Genomic DNA, 24,031 nt, shown 5'->3' with positions numbered 1-24,031 from the left:
AACACTGGTGCGACAATAGTTTCAGTTCAAGAATATATGCTTCCGAAAACTCGGTATCAATGGCAAGTTACCATCATGTGGGTACTCATCAGTACGAAGCCCCCAAATCCCAAGAGCGCTGAGTGGCGTTAATGGTAAATGTGTCAAATACAAGTTGTAAAAGGATCTATAAAGCAAAGTAACATGAGAACTTGTGTCAAGTATGGCTCTCTGAAGGTATGCTTTCGCGTTTATCATCCAGTTCAGAATTTAAATCAGCTGCTGAAGGACCCATTAGACCTTTCACATCAGACAACTCCCTTCCCTCACTTTGCAGAAACGAGAGCAACTTGTCTTTAAAGTCTTCACCCTCAGCTACATTCCTCCCCCCACCCCCATTTCTCTAGCGATGTGCACTGCCCATGGCCCCACCTCTCCAGGTTCCCCTATCTTATCAGGCAGTGTGACTTCAGTTATGTCACTGGTAGCTTGGACTAACATGACATCCTTGCCAGCTGATTGGTCAAAATACCATTCAATCAAGGTAATTTTTCACAACACTTTTACAGAGCTCCGTACTCCTAGTAGCAGTTTATCTGGAATTTGGGCATTCACCCCTCTCAGAACATAAGCATTACTTATGGATATCCTTTTGGAGTCGCACCAAACTTTAATCCCCGTGGCATCCATAATAAAATACCATAATAAAGAACCTCACTTTCCATAAACACTAGTTTAAACACAGGCTTAAACACAAAAACACTTAATCATTCCTTAAACAGCATTCACACAGCAATCCCGGACTAGGCCCCACAAATGTAACCCTTTCACCGGGGCTCATATACAGACTTTGCTCTAGCATAAACATTTACAATCCGTGTGGATGCATCAGAGTTTGGTCCCACTAAACCTTCAAGAATAGTGTTTTGCAGTTTAGCATTTCCTTTGATACACTGATTGGAATGTATCCTTTCTAAGATGCCAGCCCATTCTAGTAGTAGTGGTGGTAGTAGTCGTAGTCGTCGTCGTCATACTTTATTGATCCCGGGGGAAATTAGTTTTCGTTACAGTTGCACCATAAATAAATAGTAATAAAACCATAAATAGTTAAATAGTAATATGTAAATATGCCAGGAAATTACTGGGTCCCTTTGTAGTTTTGCCTCTTCTCTGTTTGATTAACCATTGACCTACTTTTCGAAGATTTTCCTGTCCCTCAGTCTCACTTGAAGTGTCCATCTTCTCCCCAGTTGTAACAGAAAATATCGGTCGCCTCTCTAATCAAGACACCCTTTAGGCAGCATTCCTCTGCGTTGTAAGTTCTACAGGTGGTTTGGGTTGTGTCTTATTTAGCTGAAACATTAGCAGACATCCATCGAGTCAGCTCAGCAGAAGGTTTTCCACCTTATTCCTCAGAAGCTCTCCCTCTGTGGCATTAAGGGTCACTTTAGCAGCAGAGGCTACCACTGAAGACACTACTTGGTTTTTAGAAATGTTCCACTTCTCAATCATGTTTTCCTTCTCTCTAACTTCTCCCAGTAACTTGGTAAAAGATGGAGGAGGGCGCATCTTGCAGGCCATTTGAATATGTAAAGCAATCACGTCATGTGACAGCATGCTCTTCACAACTTGTTCCACCCTCAAGCATTTCTCTCAGACAGTTGAATGCCTCCTTTGGCACAAACAATGCAGCAATTTCTCCAACCTGAAAAGATAGGTAGGCAGCTTCTCTCCTTCCAACTTGGCTTCATCCTAAGTTGGGCAACATGGCTCCTTGTCTTAGCCGAGCCAAAACATACTTACATGGTGCATTGCTTTTACAGAAAATTGCTAATATGAGCTACCTCACAACATAACAGTAGAAATCTTAACCAGGGCATTACACACAGGATTCAGGGTGGCTGTTCGGACCAGTAGCGTGCTCTCCCTGCATGATGTGGGGATCAGGAAGACTTCCATGCCCCTGAGGACTACAACTGTGAAAAATGGATCCAGCTACCACTCCTGACTTACCACTTGAAGGAGATGAATGCACTCAGGATCATCTGAGCTGCTGGGAGTTTCAGTGAGGTGGTCACACCTAAAGTATGGGCTAACTGCCAGGAATGGAAAAGGGTTAAGGCAAAGACTGCAGGATTCCCCTGTGGCCATTGTCTATTTTGGATACTCTGGGGGGCGGGGTGGGGGGGGTGTTGAAGAATGACTATTAAGGAGAAGGCAGCAACAGCCAGGTCTGGCACCTGGACCAGTTCTGAGGCTTAGTGGGAAAGGGTGAAATCAGACAGGACTCTAGTGATAGGAGACTCAATAGTTTGGGGGGGGGGGGGAGGGTGGTCAGAAGATTCTGTGGCCACGAGAGCTTCTAGAATGGTGTGTTCCTCCCTGGTGCCAGATGTAACAGAGTGGCTACAATATATTCTCGGGGGGTGGGGGGGGGGGGGAATGAGCAGCCAGAAGTAGTTATGCATGTTGGCACAAATGACACAGGTAGAGAAAGGGATGAAGTCCTGGGAAGTTAATACAGGGAGTCTAAGAAGAAGATAAAAGCAGAATCTTTAGGGTAGTACTTTCTGGATTACTTCCAGTGCCACATGCTAGTGAGGGTAAGAATAGGAGGATATGGCAAATGAATGCATGACTGAAAAATTGGTGTAGGGGACAGGGTTCAGGTTCTTGGATCATTAGGTTCTCTTCTGGGGCAGAGGTGATCTGTACAAGAGGGATGAGTTACATCTGAACTGTAAAGAAACCAACATCCTGGCAGGCTGATTACAGGAGTGAATTTAAACTAGTTTGGTAGAGGTGGGGGTGGTTGGAATCCCAAGCACCAGGGAGGCAAATGAGAGGTTGGAAAGTGATACAGAAGTCAGTGACAGTAAGTTGAATAGGGATGATAGGCAGGAGAATGGCCAGGATTGCAGAAAGCCTATGGTTCAAATTGCATTTATTTCTGAGAAGGGGTCAGACAGGTAAGGCAGATGAATTTAAGGTTAGAATAGCTATGTGGAACTGGGATATTATAACCATTACAGAATCATGGCTAAGGGAAGGACAAGATTGGCAGCTTAATGTTCCAGGGTACAGTTACTTTAGGTGGGATAGAGGCAGAGGAAAGATGAAAGGGGGAGTTGCATTTTTGATTAAGGGGAGTGTTACATCAGTAGTCAGAAATAAAATTACTGAAGGATCATTCAGTGAGGCTTTAGTCATAGTCATACTTTATTGATTCCAGGGGGAAATTGGTTTTCGTTACAGTTGCACCATAAATAATAAATAGTCATAGAACCGTAAATAGTTAAATAGTAATATGTAAATTATGCCAGTAAATTATGAAATAAGTCCAGGACCAGCCTATCGGCACAGAGTATCTGACCCTCCAAGGGAGGAGTTGTAAAGTTTGATGGCCACAGGCAGGAATGACTTCCTATGACACTCTGTATTGCATCTTGGAGGAATGAGTCTCTGGCTGAATGTACTCCTGTGCCCACTCAGTACATTATGTAGTGGATGGGAGACATTGTCCAAGATGGCATGCAACTTAGACAGCATCCTCTTTTCAGACACCACCGTGAGAGAGTCCAGTTCCATCCCCACAACATCACTGGCCTTACGAATATGGGTGGAGGTGAGAAATAAGAATAGTATAATCACATTTTTGGGATTGTACAATGTACCCCCAAATAGTCAGAGTTGAAATTCTTGGATGACAAGGGAAATTGGGGTCCTGGCCAGGAAAAAGGAAGCATAGGCCAGGTACTGCTGGGATCAAGCGAATCCTTGGAAGTTAGACTTCTTAGGAAAAGTTGTCTAATTGGATACATAATTGGCTTGATACCTGAAAGCAGAAGGTGATGGTGGAAGTTGTTTCTTGGACTGCAGGCCCATGACTAGCGGTGTGCCTTAGGTTTTGGTCTGGGACCCCTTGTTTGTCATCTATATCAACTATTTGGTTAAGAATATACAAGGTGTAGTTAATAAGTTTGCAGATGACAGTATGGTAAGTATTATAGTGGACAATGAAGAAGGTTATCAAAAATTTAAGGGGATCTTGATCAGTTGAGTAAATAAGCAAAGAAATAGCAAATTCAGTTAAGTACAAGGTATTGCATTTCAAAAGTCAAATCTAGGACTTTCATAGTGAATGGCAGGGTCCAGGGGGTTTACTTAAAGTGGAGTCACAGGTAGATAAGGATGGTGAAGAAGGCTTCAAGCACATGGCTTTCATAAGTCAGTACATTAAGTATAAAAGTTGGGAGGACATGCTGTAGTTGTACAGGACGCTGGCGAGACCACATTTGGAGTATTCGGTTTTGGTCATTCTATGGGAAAGGTGTTAAAATGGAGAAAGTGCAGAAAAGATGTACAAGGATGTTACCAGGACTTGTGGGATTGAGTTGTAGCGAGAGATCGGACAGACTAGGACTTTATTCTTTAGACTAGTCTTTCTCAACCTTTTTGCCCTGGAGGAACCCTTGAAATTATTTCCAGGTCTTGGGGAACCCCTGTGTAAAAAGTTGTTATATCTACACTCACGGTATGTTAGCATGATCAGCAAGTTCTAGATACAATAATCCAAAAATAATTGTCAATGCTCTTTTGAGTAGAGAATGAATTTTTAGCCAACCTTTCTTTGAGCAGAAAAAAGGGTAGTTAAGCTTAGCTTGCCTTTCTTAAAATTAATCTTTCTTTCCCTTTCATAAATTTTATAATCTCATAAGGCAAACAAGATATTTCTGTTAAATAACTGGCTTAGCCAAAATAGGATTTAATTTTTCTAAAGGTAGTTTCAGTAGATTTAATTTAATAAGGGTTGTAAATTGGTTTTAATTAATGTTATTTAGTAAAGTTACTAAAAACCATAAACCAAAGCAAAAATATAGCCTAAGACACAATTTTATACAAGACTTTGAAAAAACATGTTCTTATTAAGTGATGTGATCAGGCTCAAATATAGGCCTAGCATGTGAAACCTGTGGTGGTTTTTTGTTGCACAAATACTCATTTCTGGGTCGAACTTCAGCAAACATGGATTTCACCTTCAATTGAAATGAGACTATTTCTATCCTTGCTCTTGTTGCTTGATGCCTTTAAGTGTAGAAGACTGAGAAATGATCTTATAAAAGTGTGTACTATAATGAGGAGAACAGATAGGGTGAATGCACTCAGTCTTTTTTCCAGGGTTGGGGATTCAAGAACTACATGGCATAGGTTGAAGGGAGAAGGGAAAGATTTAAGAGGAACTTAAGAGACAACTTTTTTACATAGAGGGTGGTACCTATGTGAATGAGCTCCCAGAGGAAGTGGTTGAGGCAGGTAAAATAACAACCTTTAAAAGACAGTTGGACAAATACATGGTTTGGTAAGGTTATGGGCCAAAAGCTGGCAAATGGAACTAGCTTGGAAGGTGCATCTTGGTCAGCATGTTAATTTTTCCTATTACAAATTCATGTCTCAAATTTGTAAGTGAATCTTGCTGATAACTTTATAATTCCATCAGTAGACTCCTTGAGTTATTCCGCGTGAGTTTCATCTGCCTCTTGTTTCCTCAGAGATTAGAAATTCTAATTACAGAGTAAAGATTGAAATCAAGGACAAAATGGTAAATATACATTTGAGTATAGGATCAGATGTAGTCCTTTGTGGTCACTAAATTTTTTACTGTCTTTCAAGTGGCTATTTTATAACTGAATATTTTTATATTATTATATTTATTGTATTCCATAATTAAGAGCTTCCACTCATTTAATTATTGATTTTTTCATTGATCAACCTTGTCAATAACAGTTATGAAAGTCCTGTGAAAATTTAAGAATGATTTGTTATTTCCAAAGAGAGACCGGAAATTAAATTCTAAAATGCTTTATTACAAGCAAGGAATTGAATTCGTAACAAACATTCTTTTTGTGAAATTTTCAATCTGCCCTGAATTCTTTGTCAACAGGAATAGAAGTAGATTGCTTAATTGAGAATTAATTTCTTTTTTTAAGTTTTTTTTCCTATTTTGGTTGTAGGCTGAGTGTTCTGTCCTTTTAGATGAGGTAATTTTATGTGTCAACTTGGCATACAGAATGAGCAATGAACTTTTGAGTGTTTGGTGATGTAATTTGTGGGCATTTGTACAGTAAACAAAGATCAGCAAACATTAATAGAGCACAAGAGATACATTTACTTTTTAGTGCTCCTTAGAGATTCTGAACTCCCCAATCCTCACTTCCTATCCCAACGTCCAAGGCCATATGTCAGTTAAAGTTTTTTTTTCTTACCTTTTCCCACATCATCCTGTTTCCTACAACATTGGACACCATTGTACTTTTGGCCTTTAATAGAAGTGCAAATCTAATGATCAACAAATAATATCTGCTTGGCTGAGGTGCCTTAAAATGTTGTACAGGTTGCTGACATATAAATAGTAAATAATGCAAAATATTTAAGGATTTAATTGGAATGTTTATTATCACATGTACAGAGGTACAGTGAAAAATTTGTCTTGCATACTGTTCATGCAGATCAGTTTTTCATTACATAATGTATTGAAGCAGTTCAAGTTAAAACAGTAACAGAACATGTTAAACGTGCAGAGACAGTACATTGCAGGTAGACAGTAAAGGTACAAGATCATAAGGTTGATTGTGAGGTCAATTGTCCACCTTATTGTAGTAGTGAACAATTCAGTCTTAAAACAGTGGGACAGAACCTGTTCCTGAGCAGTGTGGTACATACTTTCAGGTTTTTGTATCATCTACCAGATGGGAGAGGGAAATATAGTGTCCAGGATGGCTGGCTGCTTTAGTAAGGCAGTGAGTGGTGTAGACAGTACAAGGGAGTGGGGGAAGGCTGGTTTCTGTGTTGTGCTAAACTGTGTCCACAATTCTAGAACATAGAAAATTATTGCACAGTACAGGCCCTGTGGCCCATGATGTTGTGCTGATCTTCTCACTACTTCAAGATCAATCTAATCCTTTCCTCAACACAGCCCATAAGCCTCAATTTTTCTTTAATTCGTGTGTTCCTGATGTATCAGCCTCTACCCCCACTGTGACAATGGTTTCAGGCACCCACCATTTTCTGTGTGGTGGGGGGGGGACCTACCTCTGACATTCAAAGTACAGCTAATGTACTATTGTTTAATAGCAGGATGTGGCATGAACACTGCCACCTTTGGTGCACTAGATGGGTTCATCCATCTGCCTAATGTGTTGTCTTTTTGTTGAACAGTTCAAATCTTGATATTCATTTTTTCCCCAATGTTAACTCTTCAAGAAAAATTCTTTGTTTATTTTGAATGTGAACTTGCCATAGTAAATCTTGAACCTTGCAGCATATGCAAGTACATTCTGTGTCACTGAAAGAACAATGGGCTGGAAATAGAGCAATTAAACTAATTATCTAAATTAATTAAGAAAAGCAGTTGATTCAATGATGAAATATTGTTTTATGCATCAGAATCAATGAGATTTGTTTTATCAGTCGCATGGTTTTATACCCAAAAGCAGATTGTGATTAAACTTGTCAATATGGCTGATTGGAGTAACACATTAAGGAAATGACTAGCAACACACAAAATGCTGGTGGAATGCAGCAGGCCAGGCAGCATCCATAGGAAGAAGCATAATCGATGTTTCAGGCTGAGACCCTTGGTCAGGAAATGACTGTTCAGCTCACTGAGACCACATCAGCTATCAAGCCTTGACTTGCACTTATCTCATTTTATTTTCTCTGCATGTCCATCAGCTTCCTCCAGATTCTACCACTCTCCCACACAGTTCACAGTGGCCAACCATTCTACCAACCTGCACACAGCTTTGGCATGTGGGAGGAAATCAGAGCATTCAGGGGAAATCCAAGTGGTCACAGGGAGAAGAGGCAGGCTCCACAGAGCTCTGGAGGTCAGGGTCGAACCGACACTGTTGGAACTGTGAGACAGCTCCTTGATTAGCTGAACCACTGTGTTGTTCAGAATGTCTGGGGAAATAGAATGAGGCATCATGTTGGTCGCGTTACTATTTACTGGGTCTGAAAGGTCCTTCCAGTCATTGGTTGAGTCTTGACAATCTTCTTCATTTAATTGGTACCTTTTGTGGGTGGTCATGCTCAAAGAGTCAGAAGTTGCTGGAATTGTTTAGCACTTCAAGGACCATTTGTGGAAAGAGAACCAAATTTAACATTTTGGGTCGAAGATGTCAGATGAGAGCGAAGGGTTTTCTACATGCAATATTAACTCCTGTTACTTAGTCCACAAATTTTCCCTGATCTGCTGTTTCCAGTACTTCTTAATTTTACTTCAGATTTGAGCATGTGTTTTTTTATTTTCATGAAATGTGTTTAAAGTGTCTAAGAGGATGAGTAAGCAGTAAAAACAAATTTCCTTTCATGTTTTTCTCTCTTGCAGCAACCTATGGGATGGTCAGCTCTAACATGTACTACTATACCAAAGTTATGTCCAGTCTTTTCCTGGACACTCCTTTTTCTGAAAATGAGAAAACTAACTTCAGGAGTATCTCCAGCATGGATGATTTTTGGAAGGTACACTTTTTGTTAAGTTGCCTTAAAAATTGTCAGAAAACTCAATTCTGCAAAGATTCAATATATGTCAGTGATCTAGACTTGAATGCGCAGGAAATGATATTTTAAAAAAAAATTGCCTATCATCAGCAATGTAGTTTGCACCGTGGAGGATGGCTTCAGATTTTAACCACAGAATAAGAAATAAATGGGAAGATGTTGAGTGCTGTGGAGGAACAAAGACCTTGGAATATATGCCCACAGATCTTTAAAGGTAGCAGGAGAGCTGATGTGATGGTTGAAAGGGCATGTAGGATGCTTTGCTTAATTTATTAGGTACTTTGCCAGGGCATAAAGTACAAGTTCAGGGAGGCTATGCCAGAATTTTATGCAACATTTCAGTCATGTCCCATATTAAGTGGTGGAATAAGTGTGAGAGATGGATTGGCCAGTTAGTGCAACAGTGATTGGGGAAGCATTGGAGTCTATTATTAAGGATGAGGTTTCGGAGTACTTGGAGACTAATGGTAAAATAAATCAAAGTCAGCACAGTGTCTGTGAAGGGAAATCTTGCCTGACGAATCTGTTCGATTTCTTCAAAGAAGTAACAAGCTGGGTGGACAAAGGAGAGGCAATGGATGTTATTTACTTGGATTTTCAGAAGACATTTGATAAGGTGCCACACATGAGGCTGCTTAACAAGATAAATCTCTTGGCATTACAGGAAAGATACTGGTGTGGATAAAGGATTGGCTGACAGGCAGGAGGTGGTGAGTGGGAATAAAGTGGGCCTTTTCTGGTCGGCTGCCAGTGACTAGTGTTCCGCAGGAGTCAGTATTGGGACTGCTAGTTTTCACATTGTTTGTCATTGATTTAGATAATAGAATTAATGGCAGTTGATACAAAGATAGGTGAAGGGATAGGTAGTGTTGAGGAAGCAATGTAATTACAGCAGGACTTAAACAATTTGGAAGAATGGGGAGAAGAAAAAGGCAGATGGAATGCAGTGTTCGGAAATGTATGATAATGCATTTTGGTAAAGGGAACAATGGTGCAAACTATTATCTAAATGCACAAAAAATCAAACATCAGAGGTGCAGAAGTACTTGGGAGTTCTTGTGCAAGACTACCTGAAGGTTAATTTACGGGTGGAGTTTGTGGTAAAGAAGGCAAATACAGTGTTGGCATTTATTTCAGAGGGATTAGAATATAAAAGCAAGGAGATGATGCTCTGGCTTCAGAAGACACTAGTCAGACGGCACTTGGAGTATTGTCAACAGTTTGGGGCCCCATATCTCAGGAAGAATGTGTTGACATTGGAGAGAGTCCAGAGGACGTTCACAAGAATGATTCTGGGAATGACAGTGTTTACATATGAGAAGCATTTGGCAGCTTTGGGCCTGTACTCACTAGAATTTAGAAGAATGGTTGGGGGGGGTGCAGGGGTTAGGATCTAATTGAAACCTACCGTATGTTGAATGAACTAGATAGGATGGGTATGGAAAGGATGTTTCCTGTGGTGGAGGTATCCGTAACTAGAGGGCACAGCCTGAAAATTGAGGAGTGACCTTTTAGAACGGGGTAAAGAGAAATATTTTTAGCCAGAGAGTAGTGAATCTGTAGAATGCTCTGCCACAGACTGCGGTGGAGACTAAGCCCATGGGTATGTTTAAAGTGGAAGCAGGTGGGATCCGGGAGAGTCATGATGGAATGGCGGAGATGACTTGATGGGCTGAATAGCCTCATTTTACTCCTGTGTCTTATGGTCTTAATACAGGCCCTTTAGCCCACAATCTCTGTGTCGACGACGTATCTCTCAATTCCTACCTGTTCATGTATTGTCTGCAGTACTTGCAGCAGATGTTGCTGCAGTACTTGCTTCTACTCATTCCTCAAGCAGTAAATTGCAGTCACCTACCACTCTATTTGTAAAAACAAAAAAATCTAGCCACCTAAATCTTCTTTAAATGTTACTCCCTCACTGTAAAGATATTCCTATATTCTTTCTAGTATTGGGAAAAAGACTTTATCCATCTTGTGACTATTTACCCTACCTATGTCTTTCATATTTTTATAAAACTTTATCAGCTCACCCTCCAGCTTCTGATGCTTCAGAAAACAATTCAAGTTTGTCTAGTCTATCTTTAAAGTAAATACATTCTAATCCAAGCAACATCCTAGTGAACTATGTGTCGTCTTCAAATATTCCACAGCCTTCCTGTAATGTTGTCTACAGAACCATATTTCAGAACTATACATAATGCTCCAAATGTGGTCTAACCAAAGCTTTATACAGCTGCAATGGTGGCCAAATAAGTTGACACCACTGAATATAATGACCATAAATTAATATTAGTATTAATTAAAATTAATATTTGTGCACTGTTTTTCCCTTTATATATTTTTATTAATTTTAGAAGTATAAAAAACTGTTTCAGATAAACCTGCTCCCTTTTGTTCTTTTCTCTCTTCTCCTGATATACTCAGTTCTCCCCCAACCCCCAATATCTTATTTCATTCCCCTCTTCCACCCACTCCATCTCCCCATCACCCTCACACTCCTTCCACTTGTTCCCCACCCTCACTGACCCCGTCTGCCCCCTCTATCTCCCTCACTTGATCCTGTGCTCTGTCTCAGATTCCATTATCTACAGTGCCTTGAAAAAGCATTTAGCACCCACAACTATTTTCACATTTTACTGTCTCATTTTCTAAATTTAATAGAATTTTTTGAGCTAAAGTACAAAACATTATGCATCATGTCAAATAAAAAAAAATCCAAAGACAACAATTTACTAAAACTTAAAAACCAAAGTTGTGAAGCTTAAAAAGTATTTATCTCTTTTGTAAAGACTATACTAACTCACCTCAGGTGCAACATACTGTATTACCTTACCAACTCACCCAATTTGTTGAGGTCAAAAACTGGAGGATCACCTGTTTTCAATGACTTCATAAGAATAAATACCCCTTCTCTCTGTAAGGTCCATCAGTATGGAAGTGGCAAGAAAGAAGCCCTGACTTTAAAAAAAAACATATCCTTACCTGTAAAGATTTTGCAAAACATCACTTCCAAGATACTGTAAAGATATGGAAGAAAGTCTTGTAGTCGGACAAGACTAAAGTGAAACTTTTTTGGCCTCAACACTAAGTGGTATGTGCGGCGTGAATCTAATATTGTACATCAGCCAGGTAACACCATCCCTACTGTAAATTATGGTGGAGGTAGCATCATTCTGTGGGGATACTTTTCAGCAGCAGAGACTGGAAATCTGGTCAGAACTGTTGGGAAGATGAATGCTGCTAAATACAGAGAGGTCCTGGATAAAAACCTTTCAGCTTCTGCCAGAAAGCTTTAACTGGGGAGGAAGTTCATCTTTCAGCAAGGCAATGACCCAAGGTACACTGCCAGAGCAACCAAGGAGTGGCTTCAAATTAAAAAAAAATTAATGTTCTTTAGCAGTCCAGTCAGAGCCCTGACCTTAACCTAATTGAACATCTCTGAGAAGACCTCACAATTGCAAAGAGGAATGGCCAAATCTTGCTCCACCATGTTGTGCAATGCTAAAAGAGACTTATCCAAAAAGACAACTGGCTGTAATAGCTGCAAGAGGTGGTTCAACTTAGTACTGGGCAAAGGGGATGAATACTTCTGAACTGCTGACATTCCAGTTTTTGAATTTTTAGTTTTTCATGCTTTACAATATTCCCTGCTTTTTGGGCTCTACTGTGGAAAAGGAGCAAATAAAAATTCTCAGTTGATCAAAATCCCTGGTTGTAATACTTATTTTATTGGATCCTGACCCAGATCTGGGCCGTAGCCTCCAAATATCTGGACCTGCCTCTCGGTTTTTTTGCACTACTTTACTTCCCATTTTTCTATTTTCTATTAATGATTTATAATTAATTTTTAATATTTACTAATTTTAACTATTTTTAATATTTAATATTTGTAATCCAGGGAGTGGGAAGCACAGAATCAAATATCGCTGTGATGATTGTACGTTCTAGTACCAATTGATTGGCGACAATAAAGTATAAGGTATAAAGTATTTATGTGAACAAATATTTGGGGGCTGAATACTTTTACAAGACGGTCTTCCTCTTCTTCATCTACTTGTCATCTCCTTCACCTTGAACCACCTGTTGTTTGCCGGCACTTATTCCACTCCTTCTCTCACCTCTTTTTATATACTGGCTATCCCCCTTTCATCTTTCAGTCTCAATCCAAGATGTCATTTGTCTTGTTTCCCTCAACATTTGCTGCCTGACCTGCTGAGGTCCTCCAGCATCTTGTTTGTTGCTTCAGATTCTAGCATCAGCAATTTCGTTTGTCTTAGTTTTGAATTCAAGTCTCTATGGATCTCATATCCCTTAATCTTCTGGATCAGCCTTTCAAGAGTGATTGTTGTCAGAACTTTAGTACAGTCCAGAATCAGAATCAGGTTTATTCTCACCGGCACGTGACATGAAATTTGTTAACTTAGCAGCAGTTCAATGCAATACATAATCTAGCAGAGAAAAATAAATAAATTAAATTAATAATCAATAAACAAGTAAATCAATTGTGTATATTGAGTAGATTTTAAAAAACGTGCGAAAACAGGAATACTCTATATTTTTTTAAAAGTGAGTTAGTGTTCAAGGGTTCAATGTCCATTTAGGAATCGGATGGGAGAGGGGAAGAAGCTGTTCCTGAATCACTGAGTGTGTGCCTTCAGGCTTCTGTGCCTCCTATCTGATGGTAACAGTGAGAAAAGGGCATGCCCTGGGTGCTGGAGGTCCTTAATAATGGACGCTGCCTCTCTCAGACACTGCTCCTTAAAGATGTCCTAGGTACTTTGTAGGCTAGTACCCAAGATGGAGCTGACTAGATTTACAACCCTCTGCAGCTTCTTTCAGTCCTGTGCAGTAGCCCCTCCATACCAGACAGTGATGAAGCCTGTCAGAATGCTCTCCACGGTACAACTATAGAAGTTTTTGAGTGTATTCGTTGACATGCCAAATCTCTTCAAACTCCTAATAAAGTATAGCCGCTGTCTTACCTTCTTTATAACTGAATCGATATGTTGGGACCAGGTTAGGTCCTCAGAGATCTTGACACCCAGGAAATTGAAACTGCTCACTCTCTCTACTTCTGATCCCTCTATGAGTTCCTTCATCTTACCCTTCCTGAAGTCCACCATCTGCTCTTTTGTCTTACTGACGTTGAGTGCTAGGTTGTTGCTGTTGCACCACTCCACTAGTTGTCATATCTCACTCTGTACACCCTCTCGTCTCCACCTGAGATTCTACCAACAATGGTTGTATCGTCAGTAAATTTATAGATGGTATTTGAGCTATGCCTAGCCACCAGTGATGTGTATATGGAGAATAGAGCTGTGAGCTAAGCACACACCCCTGAGGTGCACCAGCGTTGGTCGTTGATATGTTATCACCAATCTGCACAGATTGTGGTCTTCCGGTTAGGAAGTCGAGGATCTAATTGCAGAAGGAGGCACAGAAGCCCAGGTTCTGCAACTTCTCAATCAGGATTGTGGGAATGATGGTATTAAATGCTGAGCTATAGTCGATGAACAGCATCCTGGCAAAAGTGTTTGTGTTGTCCAGATCGCCTGAAGCCGTGTGGAGAGACATTGAGATTGCGTCTGCCGTTGACATATTGTGGTGATAGGCAAATTGCAATGGGTCCAGGTCCTTGATGATGCAGGAGTTCAGTCTAGTCATGACCAACCTCTCAAAGCATTTCATCACTGTCGATGTGAGTGCTACCGGGCGATAGTCATTAAGGCAGCCCACATTATTCTTCTCGGGCACTGGTATAATTGTTGCCTTTTTGAAACAAGTGGGAACTTCTGCCCATAGCAGTGAGAGGTTGAAAATGTCCTTGAATACTCCTGCTAATTGGTTGGCACAGGTTTCAGAGCCTCACCAGGTACTCCATCGGGACCTTCCGCCTTGCGAGGTTCACTCTCTTTAAAGACAGTCTAACATCGGCCTCTGAGACGGAGATCACATGGTCATCAGGTGCAGCAGGGATCTTCACAGCTGTAGTTGTAATCTCCCTTTCAAAGCGTGCATAGAAGGCATTGAGTTTGTCTGGTAGTGAAGCATCGTTGCCATTCATGCTATTGGGTTTTACTTTGTAGGAAGTAATGTCTTGCAGACCCTTCCAGAGTTGCAGTACATCCAGTGTCGCCTCCAACCTCGTTTGAAATTGTCCTTTTCACCCTTGAAATAGCCCTCCGCAGATCATACCTGGTTTTCTGGTACAGACCTGGTTCACCAGACTTGAGTGCCACAGATCCAGCCTTCAGCAGATGACGTACCTCCTGGTTCATCCACGGCTTTTAGTTTGGGAATGTACAGTAAGTTTTTGTAGGCACACACTCATCCACACAGGTTTTAATGAAGTTGGAGCATATTCATCCAGGTTCGAAGATGAATCCCTGAGTACAGTCCAGTCCACCGATTCAAAGCAGTCTTGTAGGCGCTGCTGTGCTTTCCTTGTCCATACCTTCTTGGTCCTCACTGCTGGTGCTGCAGTCTTCAGTCTCTGCCTATACTCAGGGAGTAGAAGTGCACATAGCCATGTAGGTTGCATCCACTTCCCTGTCCATGTCATCTTCATACCTCCTCAAAAAGCTCGGTCATTTGTAGGACAGCGCCTTCCTTGCACAAAGCCATTGCTGATTATCCCTATAAATCTCTGCTTTTACTGTGCATTTGTTTGTGGATTGCTTGGTTATCTTGTGTCAGTAGTTTCTGGTAATTATATGAATCTTCATAATTGCAAAGAGCCGGAGTTGCCTGCATAAATGTCCACTTGTAACTTGCTCAACACACACAAAATGCTGGAGCACTTAGTAGGCCAGGCAGCATCTATGGAAAAAAGCGTCCTGCTGAAAGGTTTCAGCCTGAAATGTTGACTGTACTCTTTTCCATCGGTGCTGCCTGGCCTGCTGAGTTCCTCCAGCATTTTGTGTGTTGCTTGGATTTCCAACCTCTGCAGACTTTCTCTTGTTTGTAACTTGCTTGAATGTATTACTTGAGGGCAGAATGTGTTTGGATAAAGTAGGGGATGAACACAAAAACCTATGTCAGTTTCAGTTATGTGTAGGTGAGTTTCTGTGAGGTGCAGGTCAAGTAATTGGCAGATGTAAAATTGAGGCCAAGGGGGTATATTTATCGTGTGACAGGTTTCTGTTATAAATGTGCACTGTTGGAATATTTATAATTGGAAAATCTGACAAATAAAATGGAAAAATCTGACAAATAAAATGGAATGGAGTAGATATTAATGTCTCCCTGCACAAAGGAAGCTTCTAAAATCACATATAATTGGATTAAATTTAGTGTGTGATGGTCAGATTGTCTGTGATCTATAAGAAGAAATAGTCCCCTTAAGTTATAGGTATCCAACTGGCAGACTAGGTTTAGAGATGATATCACTTAAGTTTCTGCTCCACTGAAGTGGCAAAGGCCTCAGTCTAATTTCACAAGACAAAGGAGTAGAAGTCGGCCATTCGGCCCATCGAGTCTGTTCTGCCACTCCACCATGAGCTAAACTATTCCATCTAGTTCCAATTTCCAGCTTTTTCCCCATATCCCTTGATACCCTGACAAATTAGATACCTATCAATCTCCTCCTTAAACACCCTCAATGATCGGGCCTCCACAGCTGTGTGGCAACGAATTCCACAAATCCACGACCCTCTGGCTAAAAAAATTTCTCCTCATCTCTGTTTTAAATGGGTACCCTCTAATTCTAAGACTGTGGCCTCTTGTGCTGGACTTACCCACCAAGGGAAACAGTCTTTCCACATCTACTCTGTCCAACCCTTTCAACATTCAAAATGTTTGAGATTCCCTCTCATTCTTCTATACGCTAATGAATACAGTCCAAGAGCCGACAAACGCTCCTCATCTGTTAGCCCCTGCATTCCAGGAATCATCCTTGTAAATCTTCTCTGAACTCTCTCGAACATCAGTGCATCCCTTCTAAGATAGGGCGCCCAAAAATGCACACAGTATTCCAAATGAGGTCTCACCAGTGCCCGATAGAGCCTCATCAACACCTCCTTACTCTTATACACTATTCCTCTTGAAATGAATGCCAACATAGCATTCGCTTTCCTTACTGCCGATTCATCCTGGTGGGTTAACCTTTAGGGCATCCTGCACGAGGTCCCCCGAGTTTTGAATTTTCTCCCCATCTAAATAATAATCTGCCCGATTATTTCTTCTTCCAAAACGTGCAACCATACATTTCTCAACATTGTATCTCATCTGCCATTTCTTTGCCCACTCTCCTGTACTGACCAAGTCTCTCTGCAACCTTTCCGTTTCTTGAACACTTCCTGCTCTTTCACCTATCTTGGCATCGTCTGCAAACTTAGCCACAAAACCATTTAATCCATAATCTAAATCATTGATATACATTGTTAAAAGAAGCGGCCCCAACATCAGCCCCTGCAGAACACCACTAGTAACTGGCAACCAATCAGAATAGGATCCCTTTATTCCCACCCTTTGCTTTCTGCCTATCAGCCAATGCTCCACCCATTCCAATATCTTTCCTGTAATTCCATGGGCTCTCATCTTATTAAGCAGCTTCTTATGTGACACCTTATCAAAGGCCTTTTGAAAATCCAAATACACAACATCCACAGCCCTTTCCTTGTCAATCTTATTTGAGATTACCTCAAAAAATTTCAATAGCTTGGAGTGACAGGATCTTCCCTTCATGAAACCATGCTGGCTTCGGCCTATCTTGTCATGCACCTCAAGGTATTTCATAACCTCGTCCTTGAGGATCAACTCCAATAACTTTCCAACTATTGATGTCAGACCAATAGGTCTGTAGTTTTCTTTTTGCTGCCTCCCTCCTTTCTTAAACAGAGGAACTACATTTGCAACCTTCCAGTCCTCCAGAACCATGCCAGAGTCTATTGATTCCTGGAAGATCATTTCCAATGTCTCCACAATCTCCAAAGTCACCTCCTTCAGAACCCGTGGGTGCACCTCATCCGGTCTGGGAGACTTGTCTATTCTTAGTCCATTTAGCTTCCCAAGCACTTTCTCTCTAGTAATCTTGACTGTACCTAATTCTATTCCCTGAGACCTCTGGCTATCAGGTATGTTGCTAATGTCTTCCACTGTGAAGACTGATGCAAAATACATATTTAGTTCCTCTGCCATCTCTTTGTTACCCATTATAATTTCCCCAGCATCATTTTCATTTGGTCCTATATCTACCCCTGTCACTCTTTTACTCTTCACATATTTAAAAAATAAAACTCTTAGTATCCTTTTTAATGTTAATTGCCAACTTCCTTTCATAATTCATCTTTTCTTTCCTAATGACTTTCTTAGTTTCCTTCTGTAAGTTTCTAAAAGTCGTCCAATCCTCAGTTTTCCCACTAATTTTTGCTTCCTTGTATACTGTCTCTTTTGCTTTTATTTTCGCCTGAACCTCTCTCGTTAGCCACATTTGTGCCATTTTACCATTCATGATTTTCTTTTTTTCTTGGAATATATTTTTCCTGCACTTTCTTTATTTCTTGTAGGAACTTCATCCAATTCTGCTCTACCGTCCCTCTATCTAGCTTACTTTTCCAATCGACTTGGGCCAGTTCCCCTCTCATACCATTGTAATTTTCTTTGTTCCACTGAAATATCGATACACCTGATACCAGCTTCTCCTTTTCAAATTTGAAACTGAATTCTTCACATTATGATCACTACTTCCAAGGAGTTCCTTTACCTCCCGCTCCCTAATCACCTCAAGTTCATTACACAGCACCCAATCCAAAACAGCTGATCCCCTGGTGGGCTTATGGACAAGCTGCTCCAAAAAGCCATCCCGTAGGCATTCTACAAACTCCCTCTCCTGAGATCCAGTACCTTCCTGACTTTCCCAATCCACTTCCATATTAAAATCCCCCATAATTATCTTGACATTTTCCTTCTGACACGCTTTTTCTATTTCCAGCTGTAACTTGTAGTCCATATCCCAGCTGTTGTTTGGAGGCCTGTATATAACTGTTTTTAGTGTCTTTTTACCCTTACCATTTCTTAACTCAACCCATAAGAATTCTATCTCTTCCGATCCTATGTCCCTTCTTTCTAGTGATTTGATATCGTTGCTTACCATCAGGGCCACGCCACCCCCTTTACCTACCTTCCTATCTTTCCTATACACTGTGTATCCTTGGACATTCAGCTCCCAATCACATCCATCATTTAGCCATGACTCGGTGATGGCCACAATGTCATATCTTTTAACCTGTAGCCGTACAACAAGGTCATCCACTTTATTTCTAATGCTGCATGCATTTAAGTACAGTACATTTAAATCAGTATCTGTTACTGATTTTGCTATATTTCTATCGCACAGCAAATTATGGGTTAATATTTGGATAGAATGTACAAGTAATACATTTGTTTTAATCTGGAGTTAAGGTGGAGAAATTATAGGATTGTTAAATTATAGCATTGTTCATTTTTCAAAATTAATATGTTTGCTTGCATTTGTAGAAGGTTATTTAATTGTTAGATTTTATGTACATTCATGAGTAACCCAGTTTGTATCTGTTTTTGTACGTTCATTTCTATCTAGTTCACAGAAGGTCCTTTGCTTGATGGGCTTTATTGGGACCTGTGGTACAATAATAAAACTCTAGGTGTGAACAAAAGTTTAATTTATTATGAAAATCTGCTTTTGGGAGTGCCTCGCATCAGGCAGCTGAAAGTAAAGAATGAATCATGCAAAGTACATGAAGACCTAAAAGATGAGATCAAGGAATGCTATGATGTATATTCAATTGCAAACGAAGATACCGCGTCATTTGGTCTCATGAATAAAACGGCGTACGTATTATTTCATTTTATGATTCCTGTTGCAGTTCGCTAAATTGCACTGAGTGACACCTCGTGAGCACATCAAAATAGTTTAGAGGTATACATTTAATAAAATGAATTTGTTGACATGAAATAATGGTTTTAGATTGTGACTTTTTCCCTAATTTCACTTGCCTAGTAGTATGCTGAAGGTGATTTCAGTTCAAATTACTTTTCTTTAAACTTTGTTCTCCTTGTGATTTTTTTTTCAGATTGTATTTAGTTCTGTGCTTTGAATGTATTACATAATAACATAAATTATTGATATTGCCAAAACATGGGAAAATTTCAACCCATGCTCAGTGTATATCCGAGAACTGGGGTTGTAGCACTGCATTTTGATTCTCTCTGGGAGCACGAGATGATCGTCCTTTTTTCACCGTCTGCTGTTTGCATCTAACCTTGAGCTGCCCGAGTAAATAGCAATAGCAAACAATCTATTAATTCCTCCTACCTTGGCTCACTCCTTTAAGATGAATCACCAGGCAGTAATAAACACTCAAAGGAGCAAAAAGGTCAAAACTTATCAATCAGGGTCACTGCTCTGTAGCTAGAGACATTCAATACCAAAGTATACAATGCAGCGACAAAAACTGAGCAACTGGAGGATGTCAGCGAGTCGGACAGCATCTGTGGAGGGAAATAGCCCATTAAATGGTATTTGGTTAACTTCAACTTAAATTGTGATGTATTCCTTATTCAAAACTTGCCAGCACAAAGTGTCTTGGGTCACTGTTTGAATGAATTCTCTGTGATTCTGCAGAAATAATTTGGAAGCATAAATATGTGGCTTTTCTCTTCAAAACAGTTGGATATATACGAGTGAGAAAGATCTGAAAGAGATTGGCTACTGGGGATTAGTCGCCATATACAGTGGAGCAGGATATTACTTGGACCTGGCGAGAAATAGAGATGAAACAGCTGCGAGGTTGAAGGTGCTGAAGGAGAACCTCTGGCTTGATCGAGGCACCAGGGTTGTGTTTATCGATTTCTCTGTCTACAATGCAAACATTAATTTATTTTGTGTGATCAGGTACGATCAGGAACAATAAATGTGCTTTTACTTGTTGGCTGAGCTAGAAGCTTGGCTGAAATTATATATTCTTGAGCAACAGAAGTTCTATTATTATATTAGGTTTTCAATAGGAGGAACAATTTTCAATAACTCAAAGCTAGCAAGGTGTACATGAAGATCAGCTTAAGGGTGGGGAATAAGTCATGATTTCTTTGTGCAGTCCTGTTAATTTAAAACCTTTTAGCTTTTGTGTTCAGTTGTAAAAATGCAATATTAAGAAAATATAAACTATTTTGACCTAACATGATAGTCACTTTTTTAAAAGTTTCAGTTGTGGTAAAGCTTAAATGAAGAGAACTAAACATGATCAATAACTTTTTGATGATAGAACAGGCGGTTAAATCATAAGCTGAATACTTTAAAACAAGATCAAGTTGTAAATTATATTATAAGGAAGTACTTAGTTAAAAGTAACATTTGACTAAGCATAATACATCTACAAGATACCATAATAATCGTAAAACAGCATACTGTATATTTTGAAGGGTAAGATATTGAAATAGCAATTAAGACTGTTTCGTAGTAAGAGATTGATTATCAATGATTAAAGTGACTTGAAGTTTGGAGTGTGTATGCAGAAGGTAAAATACACTTGAAATATTAATGCAGTGATTGTAGAGTTTGAACGTTGTGGTTCAATTGTCTTTGGAGGAATTATTAGTCTGGTTGGATTGGTTTGGATATTCTGGCATTGGTTCCAGTTACACATGGTTTATTATTTTCACTTAAACCAAGATACAGTGAGAAAAACCATAATTTGGAAAGCCATCCATGTGGATCATTCCAATATATTAGTACAATGAGGACATAAAGGAGAGAGCAATAACAATGTAATATGTAGAGTTAACAGTCACAGAATGTGCAGTGAAGGCTGACACTAAGGTACAAGGGCCTTGGTCAGGTGGATTGTGAGGTCTGAAGATTAGTATCTCCAGGAGGTTGGAAGATCACCAGATCTGTACTCATACTTAAAATGATTGGACATGGATAAATGAGATTATTAATTTACTGTGGCCGCATGTATCCCTCCCACAAACTTCCACTTTTCCCATCACAGTGAAGTTCTCTCAGTATAATGGCCAAATTGTTGTTGGGCACTTTATTATTGAGCACATCATTATTTATCCTATTTTAAATAGTTTGTATTCTACTTGTATTATAAAACACTTTTATTCAATTTTTGAAATTGTTCCACATTGATGCTTTATCTCAATCTTGCAGGTTGGTGGTTGAGTTCCCCGCAACTGGAGGTGCACTCTCATCTTGGCAATTTCAGACAGTGAAACTTATTCGCTATCTCTCCTCATTTGATTATTTCCTGGCTGCCTGTGAAATTGCTTTCTGTGTTTTCATATTCTACTATATAGTTGAAGAATTTCTGGAGATCCGTGTTCATAAGCTGCATTACTTCAAGAGTGTCTGGAACTGTTTGGATATTTTGATCATTGTGGTGAGCATCTAACTGGCAGTTTATTTGCTTAAATCTCTCAAAGTATTTGGGATGTATTAGCTTGCAAAGAACTTGGAAATGAAAAGGACCTTTTTTTTTACACTGCTTTTTGTGAAAGTTTTCAAGTGTAATCAGTATTAGAACTTAGAATATTTTAGACCTTTACCCTCAGAACTAATGTTCAAATTGAGTAGAATGGCAAAAAGTCCAATTATAGAATCTCACTACAGTTCTTGGCAAAGTTGCCACAAGTTTATCATGATTGTTTGACAGTTGGCTTTTATGTAGACAAACTACAATATTACAGTTATTTAAATGGAAATATCCTTGAACTTGGGACTGAAGCATAGAAAAGTGAAAGGAAATTTTGTTTGTATATATCTGTTCACAGGATATTGATATCGCTGGCAGGTCTAACATCATTGTCTTTTCAAGGGTTATTTCACAATGCAGTAGAATACTAGCTCTTGCTCTACCCCTTCCCCTCACCTCTTTATACTGGCTGTCTCCCCTCTTTCTTTCAGTCTTGATGAAGGGTTTTGACCATTTACCACCACAGATATTGCCTGACCCTCTGAGTTCCTCCAGCATTTTGTATTTTACTCATATTTCCAGCATCTGCAGTCCCTTATGTAATCTAGATGGGAGGCTTCCTTCTCTGAAGGACACTGGTGAACAAGATAGCTTTTCAAATGATAGATACCTGGGAGCAAAGTGGACTTTTGGGGTTGAGAGCTTCATCTGGACTGAACAGTCATGACTTGAAGCTTGTTGTAGGAACAGACTGCTGTTATAACTACCATCCAACACCTCTCTAACCACGTCCACTTCCCAACCGTAGAGGAGGCGATGCTGAATGTCTCAAGGGTCTTTTTTAGTTGTTGCTTTCGGTTGGCTTGAATTTAAAACGTTATAAGTGTGGACTTTGGAACTGCTGACAGTGTTTAGCAAGAAAGCTTGTGCACTCTGCCTACAGTATATAGAGTCCACCAATATTTCTTAAAAGTATCTTCAAGTATGTTATAGATTGAAGATGTGCCAAGTGGGAATGGACAGCTTAATTCTTCCCACGGTAACATCTTCTGTAGAATTTCGAAATTTTAAATAAATTTTGATTCTACAGAAATGTCTTGCATCCCTTGTGGATTTCAGTGATTTTTTTTTTCTTGTTTTCCAGCTGTCATTGGTAACGATTTGCATCAATGTCTATCGCACAGCAGTAGTTGAGGAGTTACTTGGAGAGGTACTCGAGAACCAGAATTCATATGCCAACCTTGAGTCTCTGGCATATTGGCAGGTTCAGTTTAACAACATGGCTGCAGTGGTTGTGTTTTTTGTGTGGATTAAGGTATGTTTATATGAATGTCTTGATTATTTATTGATTAAACCTTTTAACTTTTCCCACACCAATTTTTTAAGGTACGGATCCTTCCCAGGTTATGAATATCAGACTTCCACACAGAGGGATGAGTATTTGGGAGACTGCTGAGATGTAGGCATCTTCTGAGGTGTGGGGTTTTTGTTTGCAGCAATATAGCATCTTACAGAGAAATCTGATTGTTTGAACACCTCAGTTTAACTATGTGTTGCCCTTGGTTGGCGTGCATTTTTATTAAAACGCATTGCTTGGTGGCTGCGTCCAACTTTCAAACTGTTCAGGCTATAAACATTTATCATATAGGAACGAAAGCTTGTCATAACCTGGGGAGGTCCCGTATCGCCTTTTAGAATTTATTTTGCGTGTATACATTGGCCATTCGGGAATGAGGTTGTTGAACACACAAAACATATAGTTAGAAGGTCATTTTTACAAATTAATCACTACCTTGAAAGTCCTTTCTTCCCACCAACATGAGTAGACCATCTCCTTTCACCCATTGCATACTCAACTAGTTTTCCTTGCATTGCTGTTGAGAGGCTGCCTGACAATGAAGTAAAATTAGTACACAGAAGTTAGTGGTGTGATCTAATTGAAATAGTTAGTTACTTAATTGGTAATTAACTTATTATTGTCACATGCATTGAGATGCGGAAAAAGCTTTTGATTGTATGCCATCCAGACAGATCACTAAATATACAAGTATGCCTTGGTAGCAAAAAGGAACGCAGAATGCAGAATATAG

The 24,031-nt window shown here is 39.8% G+C and overlaps 1 protein-coding gene across 1 annotated transcript in view; it reads left to right on the top strand.

Moving 5' to 3' along the window:
• Nucleotides 1-24,031, top strand: part of pkd2 (polycystic kidney disease 2) — a 60,231-nt gene that overhangs the window by 21,251 nt on the left and 14,949 nt on the right. Inside the window, exons 3-7 of the mRNA XM_063046954.1 lie at nt 8,369-8,502; nt 19,103-19,353; nt 20,192-20,416; nt 21,680-21,908; nt 23,086-23,256. Of these exons, the coding sequence (XP_062903024.1) occupies nt 8,369-8,502; nt 19,103-19,353; nt 20,192-20,416; nt 21,680-21,908; nt 23,086-23,256 (1,010 nt within the window). The remainder of the gene's footprint in view (nt 1-8,368; nt 8,503-19,102; nt 19,354-20,191; nt 20,417-21,679; nt 21,909-23,085; nt 23,257-24,031) is intronic.

The sequence above is a fragment of the Mobula hypostoma genome, chromosome 4 (assembly GCF_963921235.1).
Source record: "Mobula hypostoma chromosome 4, sMobHyp1.1, whole genome shotgun sequence".
Lineage (NCBI taxonomy): Eukaryota > Metazoa > Chordata > Chondrichthyes > Myliobatiformes > Myliobatidae > Mobula > Mobula hypostoma.
This window is presented reverse-complemented; position numbering and strand designations above follow the sequence as displayed.